Raw genomic sequence first — 23,346 nt, 5'->3', positions numbered from 1 at the left:
AGTTTTAGGAAAGAAAATAGCTGAGTGCTAAGAGAGAGTATAGCACAAGGAACCTAATTTTGATGAGGTCTTTAGGAATGGCCTTCCTCAATTTGACCATGAGAGGAACTAGTCAGAATTTGCAAATCTGCATGCATCCCTGAGAGTATTTTGAGACTCTACCCCTTCCTTAGTTCAGTTCAATTTCATAAATATTTATTGAATTCTAATATGTGCCAGGCAGTGCTCTAGACACAGGATACATCAATAAGTAAAACAAAGACTCGGCCTGCCCCCTGGCAGTATAGTTTATAGTCTATCAGAGATTGACAAATAACAACAATAAACATCATACATCAGCAAATCACAAAATACATTAGAAGTTGGTAAGTGTGTAGAAGAAAGCAGAAGGAAAGCAGGTTAAGAGGAAGAGGGGCTGAGAGACTACAGATTTAACTAGGGTGGTTAGTGTAAGCCTCATGGACAAGGTGACATTTGAGTAAAAAATAAAATAAAGAAGATGAGAGAGTTAACATGGGAAAAAATGTTTTAAGTAGAGGAAACATTCAGAGGTTAGTTGCTAAGGTGGATATGTGTGTGGTATGTGTGAGAAAGACAAGGATCACAGTGTAACTGGAACAGAATGAGCAAAGGAAGTTGTAGATGGAGCCAGAGAAGTAGTGGGGGAGCAGATTAGGTAGAACTCTTTATAAGGACTTGGATGTTTTTTTCTTTTTTTTCCTTCTCTGAGTGAAATAAGATTCTCTTACAGTTTCATGAGCAAAACAATGACATAAACTGTTCTAGGTTTTAATAGATCACTGTAGCTATGGTACTGAGGATAAACTAGGGGCAAGGGAGAAGTCTAGTTCAGTTAGGAGGCTATTATACTAATCCAGGAGAAAGACAATGGTAGCTTGAATGAAGTGTAGTTAAGTAACAATAGAGGTGGTGAGAAGTGACCAGATTCTGGTCTTCTATTCTGAAGATAGAGTTGATTCACTAATGAATTTTTGATGGATTGAATAGGAAAGGTGAGAAAAAGAGAACAGCTAAGAATTACAGGTATGTTGTGTTTTCATTTTAATTCAGTTCAAAATATTTTCTAATTTCCCTTTTCTGTCTTACCATAGGTTATTTAGAAGTGTGTTGTTTAGTTTCATAATGTTTGGAGATTTCCAGTATTTTTGTTTGTTTGCTTTTAATTTCTAATTTAATTCTGTTGTGGTCAGAAAACATATTTTATATGATTTCATCATTTTAAACTTACTGAGACTTGTTTTATGGCTCAGAATATGGTTTATCTTTTAAATAGTTCATGTATGATTAAAAAGAATTTGTATTCTGCTATTGTATGGAGTGTTCTGTAATTGCTACTTATATCAAGTTATTTGATCATTTTTTCAATTTTTTATATTATTACTGCTTTTCTATCTCCTTATTCTATCAATTACTGAGAAAGAGATATTATATTCTCCAACTGTAATTGTGAATTTATCTATTTCTCCTTTAAGTTTTATGTTTTTGCTTCATGTAAATTAAAGCTATATTATTAAGGACATGAACATTTAGGTTTGTTATGTTCTCTTGGTGAATTGACTTTTTGGCATCCCTTGCTTTGTAATCCACTTTGTCTGACCTTAATGTAACCAAGCCAGCTTTCATTTCATTAGAGTTAGCATGGTATATCATTTCCATCCTTTTACTTTTAGTATGTCTTATGTCCTTATATTTTAAATGGGTTCATTGTAGACAGCATTTAGACAGTTGAGTCTTGCTTTTTTAATGAAATCTGAAAGTCACTGCCTTTTAATTGGTGCATTTGGATCATTAATACTTAATGTAATTCTTTATATGGTTGGGTTTAAATCTAACACCTTGATATTTATTTCCTATTTGTCTTGTTTCTTGTTTCCTTTTCCTCTTTTTAATCTTTTATTATTTAAATATGCTATGCTTCCTTTTTATCTTTTAAATTAGCGTTTTAACTCATTATATTCTTCCTTCAAACAAAATTATTATACTTAATTTATAGTATAAGAACCTTATCAAGTACATTTTCATTTCCCCCTTGCAGCTGTGTATGCTACTGCCAAATGTTGCACTTATGTTATGAACCTCACAGTGCATTATTCTTATTTTTGCTTTAAACAGTAAATTTTCTTTTAAAGAGTTTTTTAAATAAGAAATATATCTTTTATTCATCCATACATTCACTATTTCCAGTATTTTCATTTTTTGTGTAGATCCAAAATGATCGTTTTCCTCGGCCTGAGGACTTTTAATATTTGTGGTACTGCTCCGATGGTTATGAATTCTCTCATCTCCATCTTATCTTTGTTTTAAAGTCTATTTTGTCTGATGTAATCATAGCTCCCCCAGCTTTCTTTTGGTTTCCATTTGCATAGAATATCTTTTTCCATCCCTTCACTTTCAGTCTGCGCGTTATCCTTACATCTGAATTGAGTCTCTTAAGGGCAGTATATAGATACATCTTGTTTCTCTCTTATCCATTCATTCACTCTTTATCTTTTGATTGGAGAATTTAGCCCATTTACATTTAAAATAATTATGGATAGGTATGTACTTATTGCCATTTTGTTCATTGCCTTCTGGTTGTTTTGTAATTCCTCTGTTTCTTTCTTTATCTTTTGTTATCTTCCCTTTGTGGTTTAATGACTTTCTTTAGTGATATGTGTAGATTTCTTTCTCACTATCTTTTGTGTATTTGTGGTTACCATGAGGCTTACATATAACAGCTTACATTTTTAAGTCTATTTTAAGTTGATCTGAACTATTCCCAACCCTTGTGCAAGACCTAAAAGTTTTTCTGTCTCTTTCTTTTGTTCTCCCCCTCCCCTGCCTTGGGTAATTTCCTCAAATGGATACATTAGCCAGTACTCAAGAGCAACTCTTTAGAAATCTCCAGAGGGGACTCTCTGGGGATCTCTCTTCTCCACTACTCTGTACTGTGCCTTCTAGCCTCCTTTGCCTTGACCTCCAAATGCCATCTCTTTAACTGAAGAAGAATTCAGGGCTCTGGATTTCCTCTTCTTGTTCAGTAAGCTTAGCTTACCTCATTTATTTTTCTTTCTTTAGGAATCACTGTTCTGTGCTGCCTGGTGTCAAATGTCTGAAAACCATTGTTTCATATATTCTGTCCTGTTGTTTAGTTGTTTGACTCTTGATAGTCTATAATGGTTGGAATTTGAAGTTTCCTGCTTTGTCTTTCAATGACCAAGAAAACTCTGTCCTTAATATAAGCAAACATTCCTTAAGTATCTTTAGTAATGAAATTGATTACTTCAGCAGTGCCTGGGTGGCTCAGTCAGTTGAGCGTCTGACTCTTGATTTCAGCTCAGGTCATGATCTCAGGGTCATGAGATCAAGCCCTGCATCAGGCTCCATGCTCAGTGGGAAGTCAGCTTGAGATTCTCTCTCTTCCTCTCCCTCTGCCCCTCCCCCACTCATGTATGTGCTCTCTCTCAAATAAATAAATCTTTAAAAAAAAAGAAATTGGGGGCTGGGAGGGATGGGGTGGCTGGGTGATAGACATTGGGGAGGGTATGTGCTATGGTGAGTGCTGTGAATTGTGTAAGACTGTTGAATCACAGACCTGTACCTCTGAAACAAATAATACATTTATGTTAAAAAAAAAAAAAAGAAGAAGATAGCGGGAAGGGAAAAATGAAGGGGGGGAAATCGGAGGGGGAGACAAACCATGAGAGACTATGGACTCTGAGAAACAAACTGAGGGTTCTAGAGGGGAGGGGGGTGGGGAGATGGGTTAGCCTAGTGATGGGTATTAAAGAGGGCACGTACTGAATGGAGCACTGGGTGTTATACGCAAACAATGAATCATGGAACACTACATCAAAAACTAATGATGTAATGTATGGTGATTAACATAACATAATAAAAAAAATTAAAAAATAAATTGATTGTTTCACACATAAAACTTCTAAAGACAGATCTCAGTGTTTGGTATCCTAATAGAGGACTATGTGAATAAAAAATCAACTTACTTTATTTCACCATGGTAACCCAAATCTTGATGGTTTAGCAATGTTTCCAGAAGACTCAAAGTTAGATATAATCCATGCTTTCCACATATAGCCCTGACCTGCAAAGTAAGAAAGGATTTGGAGTTTCATTATAATGAAGTTAAGATTTGAATTTTAGCTAACATAACACTGTATGTTAACTATACTGGAACTAAAATGTAAAAAATTGAAATAAAAATAACAAATTTTTATTTGATTGATGCAGAGGTATATTTCATTGCTCGAAGCCAATGAACTTTGAAATGTTGATCTTAAATTTTTGCCAGCAATGGAATGGGTGGTCAAGGCCTAGAAGTTATATATACTTATTATACAGGTAAATTGCAAAATATTTTTGTGTATTTTCTTTGATTTATAAAACAAGCTTGATGTATTAGCATGGCCAATATTGCTATCTGCATTTCATATAGGACAAAACCAAGACTTAGATTAAGTCACTTCCTTGATGTTACACAGTTCATAAATGATGGAACTTAGTCTAGAAACCAGATGTCCAATAAATTTTTGTTGGATCAATGAATAAAGTGTCATTGTAGTTTCCCAGATATTTAATATTTTCTGAGTCTAGCTGACAAATCAGTTCAGTTCTCAGGTTGGTGGGTGGGTGACACTTAGATTCAAACATGTCAGACTTTTAGGGGTATGATAGCATGTTTTATGTGTTTAGCATATATATATACATGTATATATGTATATATATATATATATATATTTAGAGACAGAGAGGGAGAGCATGGACACGTGGGGGTTGGAGGGGCAGAGGAAGTGGGGGAGAGGGGGAGGGAGAGAGGGAATCTTAAGCAGGCTCCACGTGGAGCCTCATGTGGGGCTTGATCTCATAACCCTGAGACCATGACCTGAGCCAAAATCAAGAGTTGGACACTTAACCAACTGAGCCACCCAGGTACCCCTAGCATAATGTTTAAACATAGACTTTGGAATGAAACAGGACTTATTTTGGACACTAGATCTATTGTCTGTGATCTGTGTGACCTTTCTGTGCCCAGTGTTTCATCTACTAAATAAGACTAGTATTTTCTAATTCCTAGGGTTCTGTGAGGGTTACATGAGAAAATAAGCAGTTAGAATAATGCCTCGCTTTTAGTACACATTTGATTAATATTTGTTGAAATGAAGAGATGAAGAAAGGAGAGAGAGGAAAGAGGGATGAGAGGAGATGATAGGAAAGGAGAGAAGGGGAGAGAGAAAACAAGAAAAGGAGAAAGAAGGGAAGAAGGTGTGGAAGGAAGGAAAGAAGAAAGGAAGGGAGGGAGGAAGGAAAGGGAGGGAGGAAGGAAGGAAGGAAAGGGTAAAGAAAAAGATGTCTAATTTGTGTTTGGACTGAACAGTAGCTACTATTATTACTTTGAGAGGAAGTTCAGTATAGTGACTGTATTATGCATGTTTTTTTACACTGATGATTTGACATCCAGGGCTGTGCTGACCCTGGAGTGATTGCCCCTCCCAGGGCTAGCCAATTCCTAGAGAGGGTAAAGGACTGGCTTTAAAGTGTGTTTTTCTTTCATATGCAAACCAACCTCTTCTTTATGGCGGGGGAGGGCTCTCACCCTGGGGCCACTATTTCCCTTCTCTTATTGCCCCAGGGTCAAGCACTAGGCACCTAGGGATAGCCCCTATGCCCCAAAGCTCAATGAAATTATCCAAACTAACCAATCCTAAACCTGCTTACCCTGCCTTGTCCATTCCACCATAAGGGCTCCGGCCCACATTTTCCCCTCATCCCCTCTACCTCCTAACTAGCCCTGCTGCTTCTGGAAGAGTCTGTGTGGGTGTGCCATGCTCCCTTGCCTTGGAAACTGTGTTTAACAAGCTATCTCTTCAGTGGCAATCATCTCCTGATCTGTTGGTCTGAACATAGCTGAATAATATATAAAACCTAAATTTTAAAACAGTGACAAAAAACTAATCTTTGTTTATCTTTATGTAAGGAAACAAACAACAAATCTAGGTTCAAAACTTGTACGTGTTACTTCCTAGGTATAGACGAGTCCTGTCAGGGATGCTTAACAGAGGAAAAAAGATCATCAATTTGGAACATAAAAAACTGAGTAAGAGTTTACCAGAAGAGTAAGGGGTCAGGGAAAATTCCAAGCAGAAGAAAATCATGTGTGATTAATGGATGAGAAAGAGTATGGTGCTTTTTAGAAACTGCATATATTTTGACATTATCCACTCTACTATAGTTTTATACCCTTTCCCAGGCTGGGCAGTAATGATCTGGTCACTAGAGCTTCTCTACAAGACATGGGATTACTGAGGGCTTCAGCTGTGTTTCATTCATTTTTCAATTTGTTTAGCACCGTGTTGAAAAATAAAGTATCAATAATTATTGAACAAATAAATACGTAGATGAACAAGGAAGTGAATGAAAGAGTTGAAGACAATAAAGAGTAGAGTGTGTATGGGCAGAGATTGGCAAAAATAAATTTAGAGAGGTAGAAATTAGTCACATTATGCCATTTTACTCCTTAAATAAGAATTGAATTATCTTCATGATTACAGCATATTAATATATTTTTAAACATCAGTGTAAGAGGTTATTCTAAAAACAGTTCATTTACTTCTGGCAACACTGAGTTTTGCTCTAGGCTAAAATGAATAGCAGATTAGAAATAGTACATCAGGGTTCCTAGAAGCAGATTGATTGATGGCTGCTAAGAGCTGACAGTTATAAAGGAGCAAAAAAACATCTACCAGAAAATTCTGGCAACTTAGTGTTATTCAGGATTATTACTAAAATTGTTTAAAGCTTGAATATTCATAATGATGACCCTTGTTCAAAAAGAAAACATTTCATTATGTGTAGTTTCTTCTGTTTAGTAAGGAAATGTTTTTTAATCAAATGTAAATAAAATGTCTATGTTATTTAGAAAATGACATGTGAAATAAATATTCATTTCCCCAAAATGCTCCTTGAAAGAGTGGCGCACAGATGCTCTCTCAACTTCCTCTCTTCCCACTTAAGGCTCCATTTGCATTTTACCCCATCACTGTACTTAAACTGTATTTGCCAAGTCACTGGTAACTTCCATGGTTTGAAATTGCATGAGTACTTTTCAGTCCCAATTATTGGTCTCTTCACAGCATGTAACATGACTGATCATGCCATCCTTCTATAAATCTCTTTTTTGGCTTTCTTGACCACTCCCATGCCTCTTGAGATTATTTTTAGTCTCTTTTGTTGGCTTCTCTTCTTCTACAGTGTCCTCCTCTACTTTCCCTTCTCACTTTCCATTGTGTCCTTGGGTAACCCTAACTACTCCCGTGGCTTCAACTGTATATCGAAGACCTTTAAATCATTATTTAGCTTTAATCTCTCAACCCAGAACAATGTATTGAAAACTGAGCTCCTCATCCCATCCTCCACCCCTCCAAAGCTACTCCTTGTCTCTTTTCTATCACAGAGAATGGTACCACCACTCACCAAGTTGCCAAGGCCAGAACCTTGGGAGTCATTTTTGATTCTCCCTAATTCAGGGCCCATATCTAGTTAGTCACCAAGACCTACTTTCCTACCTCCTTAATATCTCTATCTCTCCTGTTAACTGGCCTGGTTTAAAGCCTCCTAATTTCTTGCTTGATTATTGGAATAGCCTTCTAAAGGGTCTCTTTACCTCTAATTCTTCATATTCCATTAGACTGCTTTTTTCAAATTTCGAATTTGATCATATCATTCACTGTTTAATATCTTTTGATGATCCCTTTGGGCCTTCAGGGTAAAGTTCAGCTCCTTAGAAAGACCCTTCATAAACTGGCTCCTATTTTCCATTCTAACATCAACTTGGGCAGCATCTCCCACCATCCCCAGCCACCACACACCCACTATATTCTGTCTATATGAATGACTTCCAGTTCCCTGAATTAGCCATGCTCTCTCTCATTTCAGTCCTGTTTCACATTGTTCTTTTTACCTAGAATACCTTTCCCATCCCTTCCTTTGCCCCTCCTCCTAATTCTTTGCCAAATTCACCTGTCCTCTAAGATTTAGTATTTGCATCATCTTTTTGGAGGGGTTTTGAGCCAGGCTAGCTTGTTGTGCTTTCTCTGTGTTCCAAGTTACTGCCATCACTGCATTTGTCATACAGAACTGTGACATGTTTAAAATGTCATCTTTCCCCTGAGCTCCTGGAGAACTCAGGAACTGAAATCATAATAGTCTCTTGTCCTTAGTGGCTTATCATAGTGCTCAGAACGCTGGATGTGGATCTACGTTGCCTCAGCAATCCTGCCAGAATCCATCAGTGCATCAAAGACGGGCTAGAGGAACAGGAGGACTGAGTCCACAGAATGGGGATGGTAGATATTTGACATGTTTTTAGACTATTCTTTGAGAATGGCAAAATTTCACTCATTTAAGTGGCAAGACCCCACAGATTATCCTTCAAGACTGCATTTATTTATCTGAGAAGCTACAGATGATCTGTGAGCCCTCTGAAATGGCTGTGAGGATGGCACCCCCCCAAAAAAAAAACACACACAGGGGCACAACAGGGTGCATAGATTTCATGAGAAACTTAAGGAGGTCTGTGATTCTTTCCCCTACACTCCAAGGAGATTAAGAATTGCTATTCAAAAAGAGAAGCCCTTCCAACTCATAGCCTTTCCCTGTCTACCCTGAAGTCCTATGTCTAGGAACATGAATGTGGGGGCGCAGCTGCTGCTGCTTTTTGTATCCAATGTCCCTTGGGCCTCAATTTGTCTCACGTTCTGGGGAAACAGAATTCTATTTTACATGCCTCCCAGACTGCAATATACTTTGAGTGAGTTCCAGATGTCTTAAGAGATGCCAGATGGCTCAAGAGAGACAGACCAGCTTCAAGGAAAATGTGCCCCATTTCCTTGGATATGAACCACAAATTTAAGCTTTCAGGGCCAGCTCTGATAGCCAGTGCTCAATGTGGCCATCACTTGACCCTGGAAATATCCTCCTTCCTTGGGCTGTTTTGAGTAATGATTTAACCAAATACTGATTTTTTTTTTTTATTAGAAGAAAAAGAAACTAGTGTTTACTGAGTGCCTCATATATTAGCGTGGTAAGTGCCTTCACATACTTATTTTGTTTAATCCTCACAATAGATGCAGGAGATAGATATTTGAAACCCAGTTTTTTTTTTTTTTTTTTCCAGCTGAAAAATCTGAAGACTCAAAGAGTTTAAGCAAATTTATTTTGATTCATAAGTTATTTATGTTTTATTCTACTAGTATCACCTGAGAACATTCAAGCTTCATTGATGGTGTCATGTAATTTCCAATCTAACAAAGAATTGCTGCTTCTTATTCTATTTCCACTGATATTATGTACACAATAAAAGCCATTTATGTTGTGTGGAATCTCCCGCAGTTTGCTCTCTCTCTCTTTCCAGTGAAACATACTTGCATGTGTAATATTCACATACATACACACACATGTACATACCATCATGACCTTTGCCCTTGCATGGTTAGCTGACTGTGTAAATGAAAGCACAGAGAAAGCTGCTTCTGTCCTGGAATAAGAATCCACTTCCAGCATCCTCTGTCCTTGCTTTCTTAGTAGAATATCATATGCTCCTCTTAATTCTCTCAATTCTAACCCCTGTTGACCTAGATGAGAGGCATTTTCCAATCTTTTCTATAGCACTTTCTTTCTTTTTTTTCCCCTGCAATTATAAATCCCTTCTACTCCTCTGGAATTCTAAGTCTTATATCCTGGACTCAATGGATAATTCCAGATATCTTTTGCTGAATAGAGTTCCAATTCTGGCTCTCAATATCCAGTACTCTACTGTACTTTGAACCCTGGCTCTGCTGCTTGCTAGCTGTGGCCCTTGGGTGATTCAACTGGCCTCTCTGAGACTCAGTCTTTTTCATTAAATGGGTATTATAACATCTATCTGGATTTTGTAGTTATCTGTAAATGTTAAATGAGAGAATGTAAATAAAGCATTTAGTGCAGTGCTTGGCACTTAGTAAGAACTCAATAAAGTCTGGTGGTGACAAGTTGTTGATGAAATTGTAGTAATAGTCGTAATTATTATTTCACCTGTATACAAGGTAGCCTCATGACTAGGGTTTGTTTGGCTAAAGACAACACTTGAGTTTATATGGTTCTGGATCCTCTTCCATAAAACACGTCTGCACTGTTAATGCTCTAAAACAGCATGCTAATCTCTATCAGCAATAAATCACATTAGTTCCTAAAAATTGGGTGTTCTAAGGAATGGGATACCACATGCTAATGTCACTAAGCTGGTAGAGGGTGTGAGAAATGAACATTTGGCCTTGGAAAAAATATTTGTTTTCCATTATGAAATATTATTTGGGTGTTATCCTATTCTCTATTATTAACGTAGAACATATCCCAGCATAAGTAATTCCTGGACCAATTCTGCATATTCTACAATTCTTTTTTCCTTTTGTTTTTCTCATCTCAGGCACAGAAGACAAACAATTGTATAATGTTATCCACAGGCAGAACACAGATCATAACTGAGCTTTCTGTTAGACCTTGAGGTAGGCTTTGGAGACAAACACATCGGAACTCTAATTTTCGTTACCTTGGGTGGGGGCAGGGAACCGGAGAAAGAGTGGTCTTCTTTCCGGAAACTCAGACTGAGGCCCTCTAGGTCGAGTTTTCCATGGGTTGTCCTTAGTGCCATCAGGATCTCCAATAGGTTCTTGCCCACTTCTGACCGAGGGCTGGCATCTCGAGGAGCTGTACTGCATGGAGGGGCAGGGGAAAGCCTGTGAAAACATGATCCACCCAAAGCCGCTGCATGTTTTCATACCACATCTCTCAGCCCTGACAGACACCGTGAACCCAGAGAACCCACCCAGTAAGGTCTCCTAAGTCTCAGGAACCTGGTCATGGGGTCTGCGCATAGAGATTTCCTAGATTATCTCCAATCTGTTCCATTCTACTGACCACTAGAGTCTTCTCCAGGAGGCAACAACCAATTCGGCTAGAACAGAAACCAAAATTTGTAATCCACTCTCACTCTTCTTTCCAGGTTGAGAGGAACAATTACAAGTGACCACAGTAGTTTACTTTAGCTACTTGATCTTACTTCTCTTAAGCCCAGATAATTATTGATGGCAAATCAAACTTCCAAACTGCCCCTTGCCACAGGCAAAGCAAAGTGGATCCTGCCAGATCCCCTATAACCATGGAACCTCTGTAGAAGGAAATCTTGAATCAAGTGAACTTCCCGTGTTATCCTTGACTCTGCAATTTTTATCTAGAAAACTGAGAAAAGTTTTGGGAATAATGATCTTGCAAATGTTTGTAATTATTACGATGGTTTATCTCACTGACCTTGGGTGAAAACCCAAGGGTGATAAAGTGTTATAGTCATTTATTTTATGAAACTAGTTTGAGATGTTTACTCATTTAGCATTCAAATGATGTGTCATTCCAGATCCAGCTGAACTATCTTCTTGGCAGTGAAGCTTTTCCTAATTTCCACTGTCTCAATGTAAAATGCCACTTCCCAACAGGGACAGTCTCTGACATCTCCCAGCCTCCACTCCTGTAGATCAGCTTCCTTTCAGTGGTGTGTCAGTAAACTTAACAACCCGCTCTCCAAGATAATGCCCTGATTTGTTGCATTACTAATTTTCACGGTTTAAGTACTCCCACCATGGCCGACTTCAAACTACAAAAAGGATGTCACTGAAAGATGATCTGGGAAGTGGTGCTCCTAATTGGCCCTCAGTGATGCTCCAGCACCCCATGCTTGATCAGCTCTTTCATAATTCCTTTTTCTTTTCCTAAATAAGTCTCCCTTAGGTTGCAATCACATCTTTATTTCTTTAGCTGTTGTTTCATGTCTGACTTCCCTACTAGACTGCTCCATCAGACGTGGCTCAAGTCTGTTTTGTTTCTTACTATTTCCTGGGGATCTTGTACAGTACTTGGAATTAATTATTTTTATATGTATTTAACTTTTACTAGAGGTCATATTGTATCTTCTTTTTATCTTAAAGGATTTTATTTATTTGTATTAGGGAGAGAGAGAGGGAGCACACATGAGTGGGGTGAGAAGCAGAAGGGGAGGCAGAGGGGGAGGGAGGGAATCTCAAGCAGACTCCCTGCTGAGCGCAAAGCCTGATGTGGGGCTTGATCTCATGACCCGGAGATCATGACCTGAGCTGAAATCAAGAGGTGGTCGCATAACCAACTGAGCCACCCAGGTGCCCCTGTGTCTTCTTTTTTGCTCTGTGACTCTTACTTGAGTTTTGGCCTAACAGCTCATATTTTCTGAAAGCTTGGTACAGGAAAGAAGGAGTGGCTGTTTGTCTTTGTTTGGGTCATGTAGTTTCTGCACCCTCCTTCCCAGTTCAGAATGTTCTCCAGCTCAGGAGTCTGCCTCTCAGTCTAGCGGAGGAAAATGCCAGCTATGTGCTTTACAAGACTCTCTTTGCTGAGAGAGCCCATGACCCAGACCTTGCCAATCAGATGTGTCTGTCCCAGATCTGAATCACAAGTTTTCCTTCCTCTTTCCTTTTCTTGCAATGCCAGTTCCTGGGGGTAGGAATTCATGAGGCTTTGGCCCCTGTATCCGAAATGCAAGTATGAAATGGGCAGGAGTTGTATGGAACCCATTTGCTTCAGCTGGTGGGGTTTCTTAGGAAACCTGCTGTGGGAGGTGGTTTCATCTGGTCCAACTTAGGTAAGGAGAGCTGTTGCCACAGGTGATGGTGGAGGCTTTTTAAACATCACAGAGCTGCCCCATTAAAGGCTCTACCTGACAGAACACGGGAGGGCCTTTTCCTGAGCAGCACATTAATTAACAAAGAGCCTGGGTTCATTATAGGCCATCAGTTCCGCACTTCCACAAACACACTGTCTGGTTTGTATCAAGCAGCACCTTCTCCGATGAGTTCAAAGTGATCTCTTTGTGCACCATTTTTATAGAGTAGGTATCCAGATGTCTCTGCAAGTGGATAATTGGAGGTGCCAATTACATTAAAAAAATATTCATTGAGCATCTCCCATGTGCCGGGAACGATGCTGGACACCAAGCTGGCCAGGGCAGACACTATTACTAACCTCAAATGTCAAGTTAGTAATTACAAATACAGTGGCCATCAGGCAGGGAAAGGACTGTGGGGCCATACCACAGAGAGACTGAGAGATAGAACATAGTCTAGGGCTCAGGAACGCCTTCCTGTCCAGGACTCATTAAGACCCGTATCTGCCAATGGCACCTCACAGGGCCCAGAGCTCATTGTCTGTGTGTTATGAAGTGTGGTTGCTGATTATTAAATATTTCTGGGGCTTTACGGCCCTCCATAGGACAGTTGCTCCCAGATATTTGACTGGTGTACCCACCTGGCAGTGTCTTTCTTTGCCCTTTGAGCCTTGAGGGAAAGACTGGGCCTTGCCAACCTCTGAATTCACTATGCCCGGCAAGGTGTCCCTGGCAAGCAGCTGGTATTCAATGAATATAAAAAGGCATGAAAAGGGCACACTGTAGAAAGGAAGCAAGTCCAACACTTGGCCCAGGGCCATTTTTGTAGGAAACTATTTTCCTAGAGTGAAGTGATGGATTCCAATACCGTGGCTCTTAACCACTGTGTCCCATTATTTGTAACTGAAAAGAGTGTCTTCTGGTAGGATAGTTTAAAAATAATAATAAAAAAAAATTCTTATATAGCATTTCCTATGTATCAGATACTGTTTTTAAGAACTTTGTGTTGATTAAGTTACTCTCCAAATCTATGAAGTGAAGGGAAATCTCTTATGGCTCCCATTTCACAATGGAAGCACAGAGAGGGTAAGTGACTAGCTCAAGGTTACACAGCCATTAAATGGCAGAAACAGGAACTGAGCCTAGGCTTCTGGTAATGGAGGCTATGCTCCTAACCACTGCACTTTGTCAACTTTCTTGGAGAACCCGGGGACTATCATGCTCTACTGTGCCTCCTCTCTAAAGATATTCCTCACATCCTATTTTTACTTTGTGTCATTTATTTCCCTTGAGATTACATTATTGATTCTGGTACCTGAAACCCTTCTTTGTTAGTGCCTGTAAGCCAGAAGTTCATTGACCAAACATATTTCTGGAATCACACTTTATAGACTGGAGCTCTGCATCAGTATATGATCATTTCTTATTCTATAATGAGGGTTTTCATTGTCACGTGGCAACCTCATAAAAAAGACACATGCTTGATCTCAAGAAACCTATGCAATTGGTGCAAATAACTTTCTGTGCTGGCCTGTCTATGAGAGAAAGAGAGAGAGAGGAAATGATAAGCATGAGGTGAAGGGCACAGTGATTCTACACTGGGTGAGCTTTTCGGGTGAATGGCCTCCAAAATCACGTCCAGGTCTAGAAGTCTAGGAACACTATGCCCAAGGAAAGAAAGAAAGTACCTTTGGCCATGATGATGACAACCCTGAGATTTCCTGGGGTTGCTGCCCACAGCTTCTTTGCTTTGCTGTGGATCATCTAAAGCTGCAGCTCTTAAAAACCAGAGGAGCTTTCCATAATTCACCTGAAAATCCAATAGGAAAACAGAACATCCTCATTTAGTGTACATGTAAGAGAAAGAAAAGCCCATAAGTGAAATGCCTGTTGAGACAGAGTTTTTGGAAATGTTTTAATAAAAAACTTTTATTAAGGGGTGCCTGGGTGGCTCAGTTGGTTAAGCATCCAACTCTTGGTTTCAGCTCAGGTCCTGATCTCACGGTCATGAGATCGAGCTCTGCATTGGGCTCTGAGCTCAGCACAGAGTCTGCTTCAGATTCTCTCTCCTTCTCCCTCTGCGCCTCCCACTTGTACTCTCTGTCTCAAATAAATAAATAAAATATTTAAAAAAACCTTTCATTGAAAGTTTTTTAACTGGTTTTAAAAATAGAGTATAATAATTATTAGTGCTCTTTACCAAATATTCCTATTATTCTCCCTTCCTGATTGCCCTGTGGTTGGGTAGGGCTATGGGAACATTTCTGGACAATGAGTTGTGAGCAGAAGTGACATGTGTTCCTTCTCGTTGAGGATTAAACTGCTCACACGAGATGCTCCAGAGCTTTCTTTTTTCCCCCTCTGCCAGCACATCCAAAAATACACCAGAGTCACTGCTTCATCAGCCTGGATTTTGGAGCTAAGATAAATGACAGTACTGTGACTGACTTATTATGGAAATGTAAGTGAGAAAGAAACTTCTGTTGTTTTGGGCCACTGCCACTTTGGGGCTATTTGTTACTACAGCCTAAACTAGCCTCTAGCTTCTCTCTCTCTCTCACATCTCTTATATACTTATATAAAATATAGGCTTATATTTAGATATATCCAGCAGATATATTCAAATTATTTGAGGACAAAGCTTTATTAAGCTAAATGAAGAACCTCGAGGACCCCATCCCCCACACACACTTTCCCCCCCTCCCAGGAAAGGACTGAGGGAATGTTGTCCATTTCCGTTGCTGGTCTGGATGACATTCTAGGGACTCTGGTGGACAGGCAACTCCAGGGTGCTGGAGGAGGTAACATTTGGGGAGTGAAGCTATGTAAGTTTCTGATATAAACTTGGTCTCAGGCCAGAGAATTTGATGGAACTGAAGATTCACAGTGGTTGTACTGACATTGTATCACTAAATACCTACCATCAATATACAACTAATTATAGTGGATTAGAGATGGGCATGAGAAAAAACTAACATTTATTTGAATACCTACTAAATGCTAAGCTCATGACCAGGTAATTTGCATCTATTATATTGCTAAATTCTCATATTACTTCTATGAGGTTGGTTTTGGCCTGCTTTTCTTTCTTTTTTTTTTTTTTTTAAGATTTTATTTATTTGGGGCGCCTGGGTGGCTCAGTCAGTTAAGTGGCTGCCTTCAGCTTGGGTCGTGGTGCCAGGGTCCTGGGATCAAGCTCCGCATCGGGCTCCCTGTTCAGTGGGGAGCCTGCTTCTCCCTCTCCCACTCCCCTGCTTGTGTTCCCTCTCTGGCTGTGTCTCTCTCTGTCAAATAAATAAATAAAATCTTTAAAAAAAGATTTTATTTATTCATGAGAGACAGAGCGAGAGAGAGGCAGAAACAGAGGGAGAAGCAGGCTCCCTGCTGAGCAGAGAGCCCGATGCGGGACTTGATCCCAGGACCCCAGGACCAGACCTGAGCCAAAGGCAGACGCTTAAACATCTGAGCCACCCGGGCGCCCTGGCCTGGTTTTCTATCAGCACATGCTCACTCATGATTTACCCACTGCTATTACTTTTTCCTATTGTAGAATATATTCCTCTAGAATTTGCTTGCACTTGGACTGTGCTTTGTATCCACCCACAAATGTAAGCTTGGAAAGTGCAGTGCTCAGAGCAAGAACCCTGGAGTTGTCAGTGGGGAGCCTTTATCTCTGCCCTGGGTCTGCCATTAATTCTCTGGGTGCACTGCACGATTTCCTTACCCCACTATGGGTCTCGGTTTCCTAATTAGTAAAATGGTGGTCATATTATATTTCAAAGATACCCCCCACCTCTAATTCTCTAGGAACTGTCCTGATACATCCTAGTCAAATTCACCATTCTTATCTCAAAACTTACAGACTGACCAACTTGTCAATGAGATTCAAGAGAGCCCATTATCCTAAATCTGTAATCACCCCAATAGTGCTAGGAGCAGCCAGTGAAAGCCAGGACAGGAAAGTCTTTGAAAAAGAAATCAAGTAGCCCTAAGAGACCTTAAACTATTTTCTATTCTCGTCTATTCTGACTAGAAATTTCCACATATGAATAAAAATAAGCTTTGTGTCTTAAGGTTCAATAGTAAAGGTTATTTTTAAGAAAGAAACTAACCTTTTAATTCTATTACTCTGGTGGGTACAAAAAAAAAAAACAAAAGGAACCCACACTTAAAATAGCAACATGGCTGTACCATTTCTGGAGAGTCCCTCCTAGAAAATCTCTGGCAAAGGATCTTGACTGTTGGTAACTGTAGAGGGACTTCATGCCTCAAGAAAAGGCGGCTCAGTTGAGATTGGAGAAGAAATCCTGAAGAGATAGGATCCAGGGTCTTCAGCTCTTTCTGAAATTTTTCTAGTAAGCCAGAACTCAAAGGGCGTGATCTGAGTTCTCTTCTGACCAGGGCAAGAAGAAAAGCATCTTCTCTTGTTGTTCCACTTGGCCTCTGGCCAAAATCCTGACACAAGAGCAATAGCAACAATAAATTAACAGGGCTCTAAAATAAAAAGGCTGAAGGCCAATGCAAGGAAGCAGAAACCTAGTGGGCCTGGTATCAGAGCATCCACTTTCAGGCCTGGCCTAGAATAGGACAAGTTGGTAATACTGGAAGCAGGAATTCGATCTGGGTGTATTCATTAGTTTGCAATGCCTCGGGACCTTTGCCTTCAGGAGGAGAAAAGAAGCAAATCATTTTAAAGTGCATACTCTGTTAGAAGCCTCCTTAGGTTATATCACAGGTCTTCTGTAAAATATTTTTTTAAATATAAGGGAATTTAGAATGCCAAGTCTTAGAGACCTATTGGATCTGGGAGGAAGAAGGTAGGAGAAAGATGAGAAGTTCAGGTGAGGCATTTGAGGTTTGCCTGTGAGCTCACCAGGGAGTTCTTGGAAGCTGATTGGACATATGGCTTCTGATGTCCCCCAGTCCATCCTCAGACTGTCTCATTATCTGCTCCACATTAAAATTTACAGGCATCAAATAATACCCTTCATCCACAATAGAAAACAAGTCCAGTCTTAGTATAGGTACCTCAGGTTGGTCAGAGCTGTCCCTTGCCATCTGTTCCAAGGACCGGTCTCTAATGTTTCTTCTGGGGAGGCCATGGATATAGGACAGGGACTGGTCTCCAGTTGGTACCGAGCTGCAGTGGGCATTTGCCTGGCTGGGAATCTTAAAGAAACAAAGACAAATGTTAGTAAGGATCAGAAGGGGAGAGGAAAAGAGAAAGAGGAAAGAAGGGAGAATATGAGTGAGGAACCAATCTCTTAAAACACATTCCCAGTTCCAAATGACTTCAGCCCATATAGTCATTGAATCATTCAGTCCCCAAAGAAGAAAGCTTGCCTCAACATCAATCTCAGCATTATGCAATTAACATGTCTGACAAATACATTAACAATAAAACAATGCTGTTTCACTTGTGCAAGAAAGAAGGTGTCTGTGGCAGACAAAGGAAAAAGAGGTAGAATGTAAGGTATTCATATGCAAAAGTAAAGTTCTTATTAGAGATAAGGGTATCCTTAAGCTGTTTTATTTTTATTTACTTATTTTTTAAGTAGGCTCCATGCCCAAAGTGGGGCTTGATCTTCCAACTCTGAGACTGAGGGTCACCTGTTCTACTGATTGAGCCAGCCGGGCACCCCCTTAGGCTGTTTTAATTAGCAGATTGAGGAAGTATTTATTATACTTCCTCAGTATATTGGCAGCAAAGGCAATTGTAAGTTTTGTCAAGAATGGAATAGAAGAGATTAAAAAGCCCAGCATGTTATATCCTAAGAGCAGTATTATTAAAGGTTACAATAGAATAAATGATGGAACAAAGGTCAGTGATAAAATACCATTCCCTCTTGCAATGGAGTATGGAGTATGGTATATTAATTATGTTTTTTTTTTTAATTTTCTAGATTTTATGATGTTTTGACATCTTGGGCAGCCTTGCTGTCTGGAAGAGATTGCCCTTCCCAGGGTTAATTAATTTCTCTCCAAGCAAATATTTCCCCTGCCCAAAATCAACCCAGTCCAGATATTAGACAGCTGGGGACAGCCCCTAGGCTCAAAGCCTGCTGGAACTTTTCAGACTAGCCAGTCCTAAGCTGTTTACCCTACCCTGCCTTGCCTTTCCCCTAGAAACCTCAGTAAGAGCTGTAGCCTGTGCTTCCCCCTCACTTCTGCCCCCTGACAGAGCGTGGCGCTTCCCCGTGTGATCCTGTGCTGTCTCATGCCCCCTTTCCGTGGGAAATGTTAAGAAACTATTCTTTCAAAAGCAGTTGTCACTCTGTTACCTTGTCATACCAGATTAAAAAAATAACATTTTGGGTACAAATGGAGACACATGGTTATTTTTAATATCAGACAATTGAAAGGAGACAGTTATCAGAATGATTCACTGAAAACTGAATGTCTGTACTCAATTGATAGGCACTTTAAATAACCTGTCAGTATGGACTGCAACCTACAGGTGCTTTATAGTCATGAAGCATTTTACGGAAAAATCAAGAGGCTCTCTAGAGTGGGAGGAGCGAGCGGGAGTGGCAGAGAGTTCTAGAATAGGCATAAAAATAACAAGGTATTTATTGGGCACAGACTCTGTACAGGCACCATATGGATGCTTTGTTTATATCATTCCATTTAATCTTTAATCCATTTAATCTTTACAACAAGCCTTTCAGAAGTTAAGTAAGTTTATTAAATATTAGTTAAGAAATATTTATGGCTTGCCTAACCTGGGCCAGGCAGGGGGATAGGCCCTACAGTGAACAAAACAGATTTGGTTCCTGCTCTCACAGAGCTCACAGATGGTGAGGGGACAGCAAGGACTCGTGACAGCACCGTATGGAGCAGTGAGGGTCACTGTCAGAACTGTCCACAGGTCCACCTGACCTGGACTTGGTGGTCCAGGTCTGGAGGCAATGACATTTAAGTCTAGGCTTGAAACATGAGTTAGGTTTGGATTTGGATAGGCTAACGAGTAGAGAGGGAGGAGAAGAGAAAAAGAAAGGGCCCAGGAAAAGGAAACTGGATATTGAAAACCTCAAAGGTATACACAGGCTCCTAAAAGAGAGAGGAATACTTCCAGAGCATAGTTTAAGTTTTGAAAAAGGCAAAAGTTAAGGCTGCAGAGGGAGATAGGAGAAAGGGGGTGAATTGCCTCAAGTCCGATTAGCCTCTGTGCTTTCTTCTGAGGGAAGTGGGAGCCGCAGAAATGTTTTCAGTAGAGCTAAGACTAGGTCAGAGTTGTCCCAAATTTACCCCCTAGTGAATTGTGCAGATAAGACTTGAACCCTGCTTTGTACCACTACCCCCAGGATGAGAGAGATTCCACATTCATTCAGTCCACAGAGCAGATTCATCCTGTAAAATATTTGGCTAGGCATCTCAGGTATTTCTTAGAACAGTATGTTTCATTGGAAATTATTTATAATAGAAAACATTTCCATTTTCAGCCACATGTAAACTTTTTTTTGCCTCTGAGAATTGACACACTTTTATATTGCAGTATTCTAAAGGAGCATTTATCAATACTTCATCATCCCAATGGAGTCAAGGTGTCCCTTTTCTCATTTAAAACACCAAAGTTTATTGAGTGCCTTTGTTTTCAGCACTAGGGATACAGGTGAACAAGGCAGGTAGGATTAATGCCTTCATAGATCTTTCAGCCTAAGTATCACAGAATAAATTTTATGGCCTTCCCTATGGAAAGAGGAATATATATTCTACTCCCAGGACTGCTGCGAGCAATGAGTATTATAATGTATTTTAAACATTTTGTGAACCCCAGAACTTTGGTATTTGCTGTATATCTCCCTCCAATAGAGTGTGAATGCTGTGTGGGCCAGAACGGTTTTGTGTCCTGCTGACTCCCAGCATTTAAGAACAGTGCCAAATTGGAAGAGCAAATAGAAAAACACAGTTTCAGAATGATGATGATGACTTGTTCAGGCCCAGCCGAAGCGGGGCTCTAGATTTCTCTCTTCACTGACATCAATCACCAAGTGTATCCACAAAGTGTCAAAGAAGATAAAATGGAAAATGTTGACCAAGAATCACCGTGTTTCTGACTTCAGAAGTTGCCAGAGTAACTATAAAATCTCCAGTACTATAGTTTTCTGTCATTTGCTTTACTTTGAATCACAAAATAGTGCTTGTGGATGACACAATAATAGCCTGAAATGAGTTTGGGGCGTAATACTAGTTTTGTGATATTTACCTAGAGGAATTGTTACAAATGGAGCACAGAAATCTAACACAGATTTGGTAATTCTTCTTGGGGTGTTGGAAACTTGCAACTGTGAGGAGTGTAAACAAGTCTTTTTTTTTTAAAGATTGCTTATAAATTATTTTAAAGCGGTTATATTGTGGAATCCGTGGACACTTTCCTCCAAGACAAGTGAACACAACAAATTGTCTTAATATTGTGCAATGCATAGCCAGGGCTTGGGAGAAAATCTGCGGAGACAGCATCGAATGAAGATTTGAAAAGTTCTGTTGCTTCAACATTTTAGACCAAGTTGTTGAAGTGTTCTAGAAAGCTGTTAAATGGTTCAAAAAGGGATCCTAGTGATAATAAATACAACAAGAAAGATGCATATAAAAAGCTTGATAGGATTTTTCAAGAAATGTAGAATTGAAAAAAAACAGTATTTCCAAATTAATAGATTTAACATATGATGTTAATATATACCTTAAACCAATACAATATTAGAATTAATCATTTGACTATTTTATTTATATTTGTAAAAATTTTTATTTTCTTTACATTTTAACTTTATGGAAAGTTATAATTATGGAAAACTTCAAACATAGGCACATGTGTCCAGGATAGTATAATGGAACTCCATATACTCATCACCAAGCTGTAATTATCAACTGACATTCTTGTTTTATTTATACCCACATCACCCGCCACCAGAAATGAAGTAAACCACAGATGGTGTATTATTTCATCCACATTTTTTTCAGCATACATCTCTAAAGCAGTGGTTTTCAAAGTGAGGTTCTTGGGCCAGAAGCCTCAGCATCACCTAGAAATGTGTTAGGAATGTGAATTCTTGAGACCCAGCCCAACACCACCGAATGAGAATTTCTGAGTTCAGGGTCCAGAAATCTGTGTTTTAGTAAGCCCTCCAGTACTTGTAATGCATGCTAAAGTTTGAGAACCACTGCTTTCAGGATAATGATTCTTTGAAAATATAACCATGATAACATTATAATACTTTTAAACATGGTAATCCCTTAACATCATCTAATATCCAGTCAATTGTTCAAAATCTCCCAATTATCTGATAAATCTTATTTTTACAGTTTGTTTATTCAAAACAGGGACCAAATAAGATCCATATATTGCAATTGGCTTCAATCTTTTACATCTTTTTAAATTTCTACTTCTTCCTATCCCCCTGCTCCTTTTTGTGCAGTTTTTCCCTTTGCAATTTATTTGTTGAAGAAGCTGTGTTGTCTGCCCTACAAAATTTTCTGCAGTCTGGATTTCCTTGCTTGTATTTCTATGCTATTTAACAAACTGTCCCATATATTTATTAGAAAACAATAGCTAGAACTAGGGTCTTGATCTTCTTCAAGTTCAGTTGTTTTAAGCAAGATCGTTACATAGGTGGTACGTTGCCCCATGCAAACAAATGCTGTCAGGTTGTCTTGCTTTAGTCCATTTTTTTTTCATTAGCATTTTGGAAATGATGATATTCTTATCCTATTATCAGTTCTCATTTTCTTTTTTTTTTTTTTAAAGATTTTATTTATTTATTCATGAGAGACAGAGAGAGAGAGAGAGGCAGAGGGAGAAGCAGGCTCCCAAGGAGCAGGGAGCCCGATGTGGGACTCGATCCCAGGACCCCGGGATCATGACCTGAGCTGAAGGCAGATGCTTAACCATCTGAGCCACCCAGGCACCCATCAGTTCTCATTTTCAATAGATTAATAGGAATACTTTTCTTTTTTTTAAATTTTATTATGTTATGTTAGTCACCATACAATACATCATTAGTTTTTATTGTAGTGATCCACGATCCATTGTTTTCATATAACACCCAGTGCTCCATGCAGTACGTGCCCTCCTTAATACCCATCACTGGGCTAACCAATCCCCCCTCCCCCCTCCCCCCTCCCCTCTAAAACCCTGTTTGTTTCTCAGGTCCATAGTCTCTCATGGTTCATCTCTCCCTCCAATTCCCCCCACCCATTTTTCCCTTCCTTCTCCTAATGTCCTCCATGTTATTCCTTATGTTCCACAAATAAGTGAAACCATATGATAATTGACTTTCTCTGCTTGACTTATTTCACTTAGCAGAATCTCCTTCAGTCCCATCCATGTTGATGTAAAAGTTGGCAACCCACAGAATGGGAGAAGATATTTGTAAATGACACTACAGATAAAGGGCTGGTATCCAAAATCTATAAAGAACTTCTCAAACTCAACACCCAAAAAACAAATAATCAAGTCAAAAAGTGGGCAGAAGAGATGAACAGACACTTCTCTGAAGAAGACATACAAATGGCTAACAGACACATGAAAAAATGTTCATCATCATTAGCCATCAGGGAAATCCAAATCAAAACCACACTGAGATACCACCTTACACCAGTTAGAATGGCAAAAA

The 23,346-nt window shown here is 39.4% G+C and overlaps 1 protein-coding gene across 1 annotated transcript in view; it reads right to left on the bottom strand.

The window, feature by feature from the left end:
• CUNH1orf87 (chromosome unknown C1orf87 homolog) overlaps nt 1-23,346 on the bottom strand; it is a 76,158-nt gene that overhangs the window by 26,589 nt on the left and 26,223 nt on the right. The window contains exons 3-7 of the mRNA XM_032416646.1: nt 17,765-17,905; nt 16,928-17,191; nt 14,425-14,546; nt 10,601-10,763; nt 4,005-4,102 (exon numbers count right to left, since the gene is read on the bottom strand). Coding sequence (XP_032272537.1) covers nt 4,005-4,102; nt 10,601-10,763; nt 14,425-14,546; nt 16,928-17,191; nt 17,765-17,905 — 788 coding nt within the window. The remainder of the gene's footprint in view (nt 1-4,004; nt 4,103-10,600; nt 10,764-14,424; nt 14,547-16,927; nt 17,192-17,764; nt 17,906-23,346) is intronic.

Source organism: Phoca vitulina, unplaced genomic scaffold (genome assembly GCF_004348235.1).
Source record: "Phoca vitulina isolate PV1807 unplaced genomic scaffold, GSC_HSeal_1.0 scaffold2, whole genome shotgun sequence".
NCBI classification, from domain to species: domain Eukaryota; kingdom Metazoa; phylum Chordata; class Mammalia; order Carnivora; family Phocidae; genus Phoca; species Phoca vitulina.
Note: the sequence above shows the minus strand (reverse complement) of the source record. Positions and strands in the feature narration are given on the sequence as shown.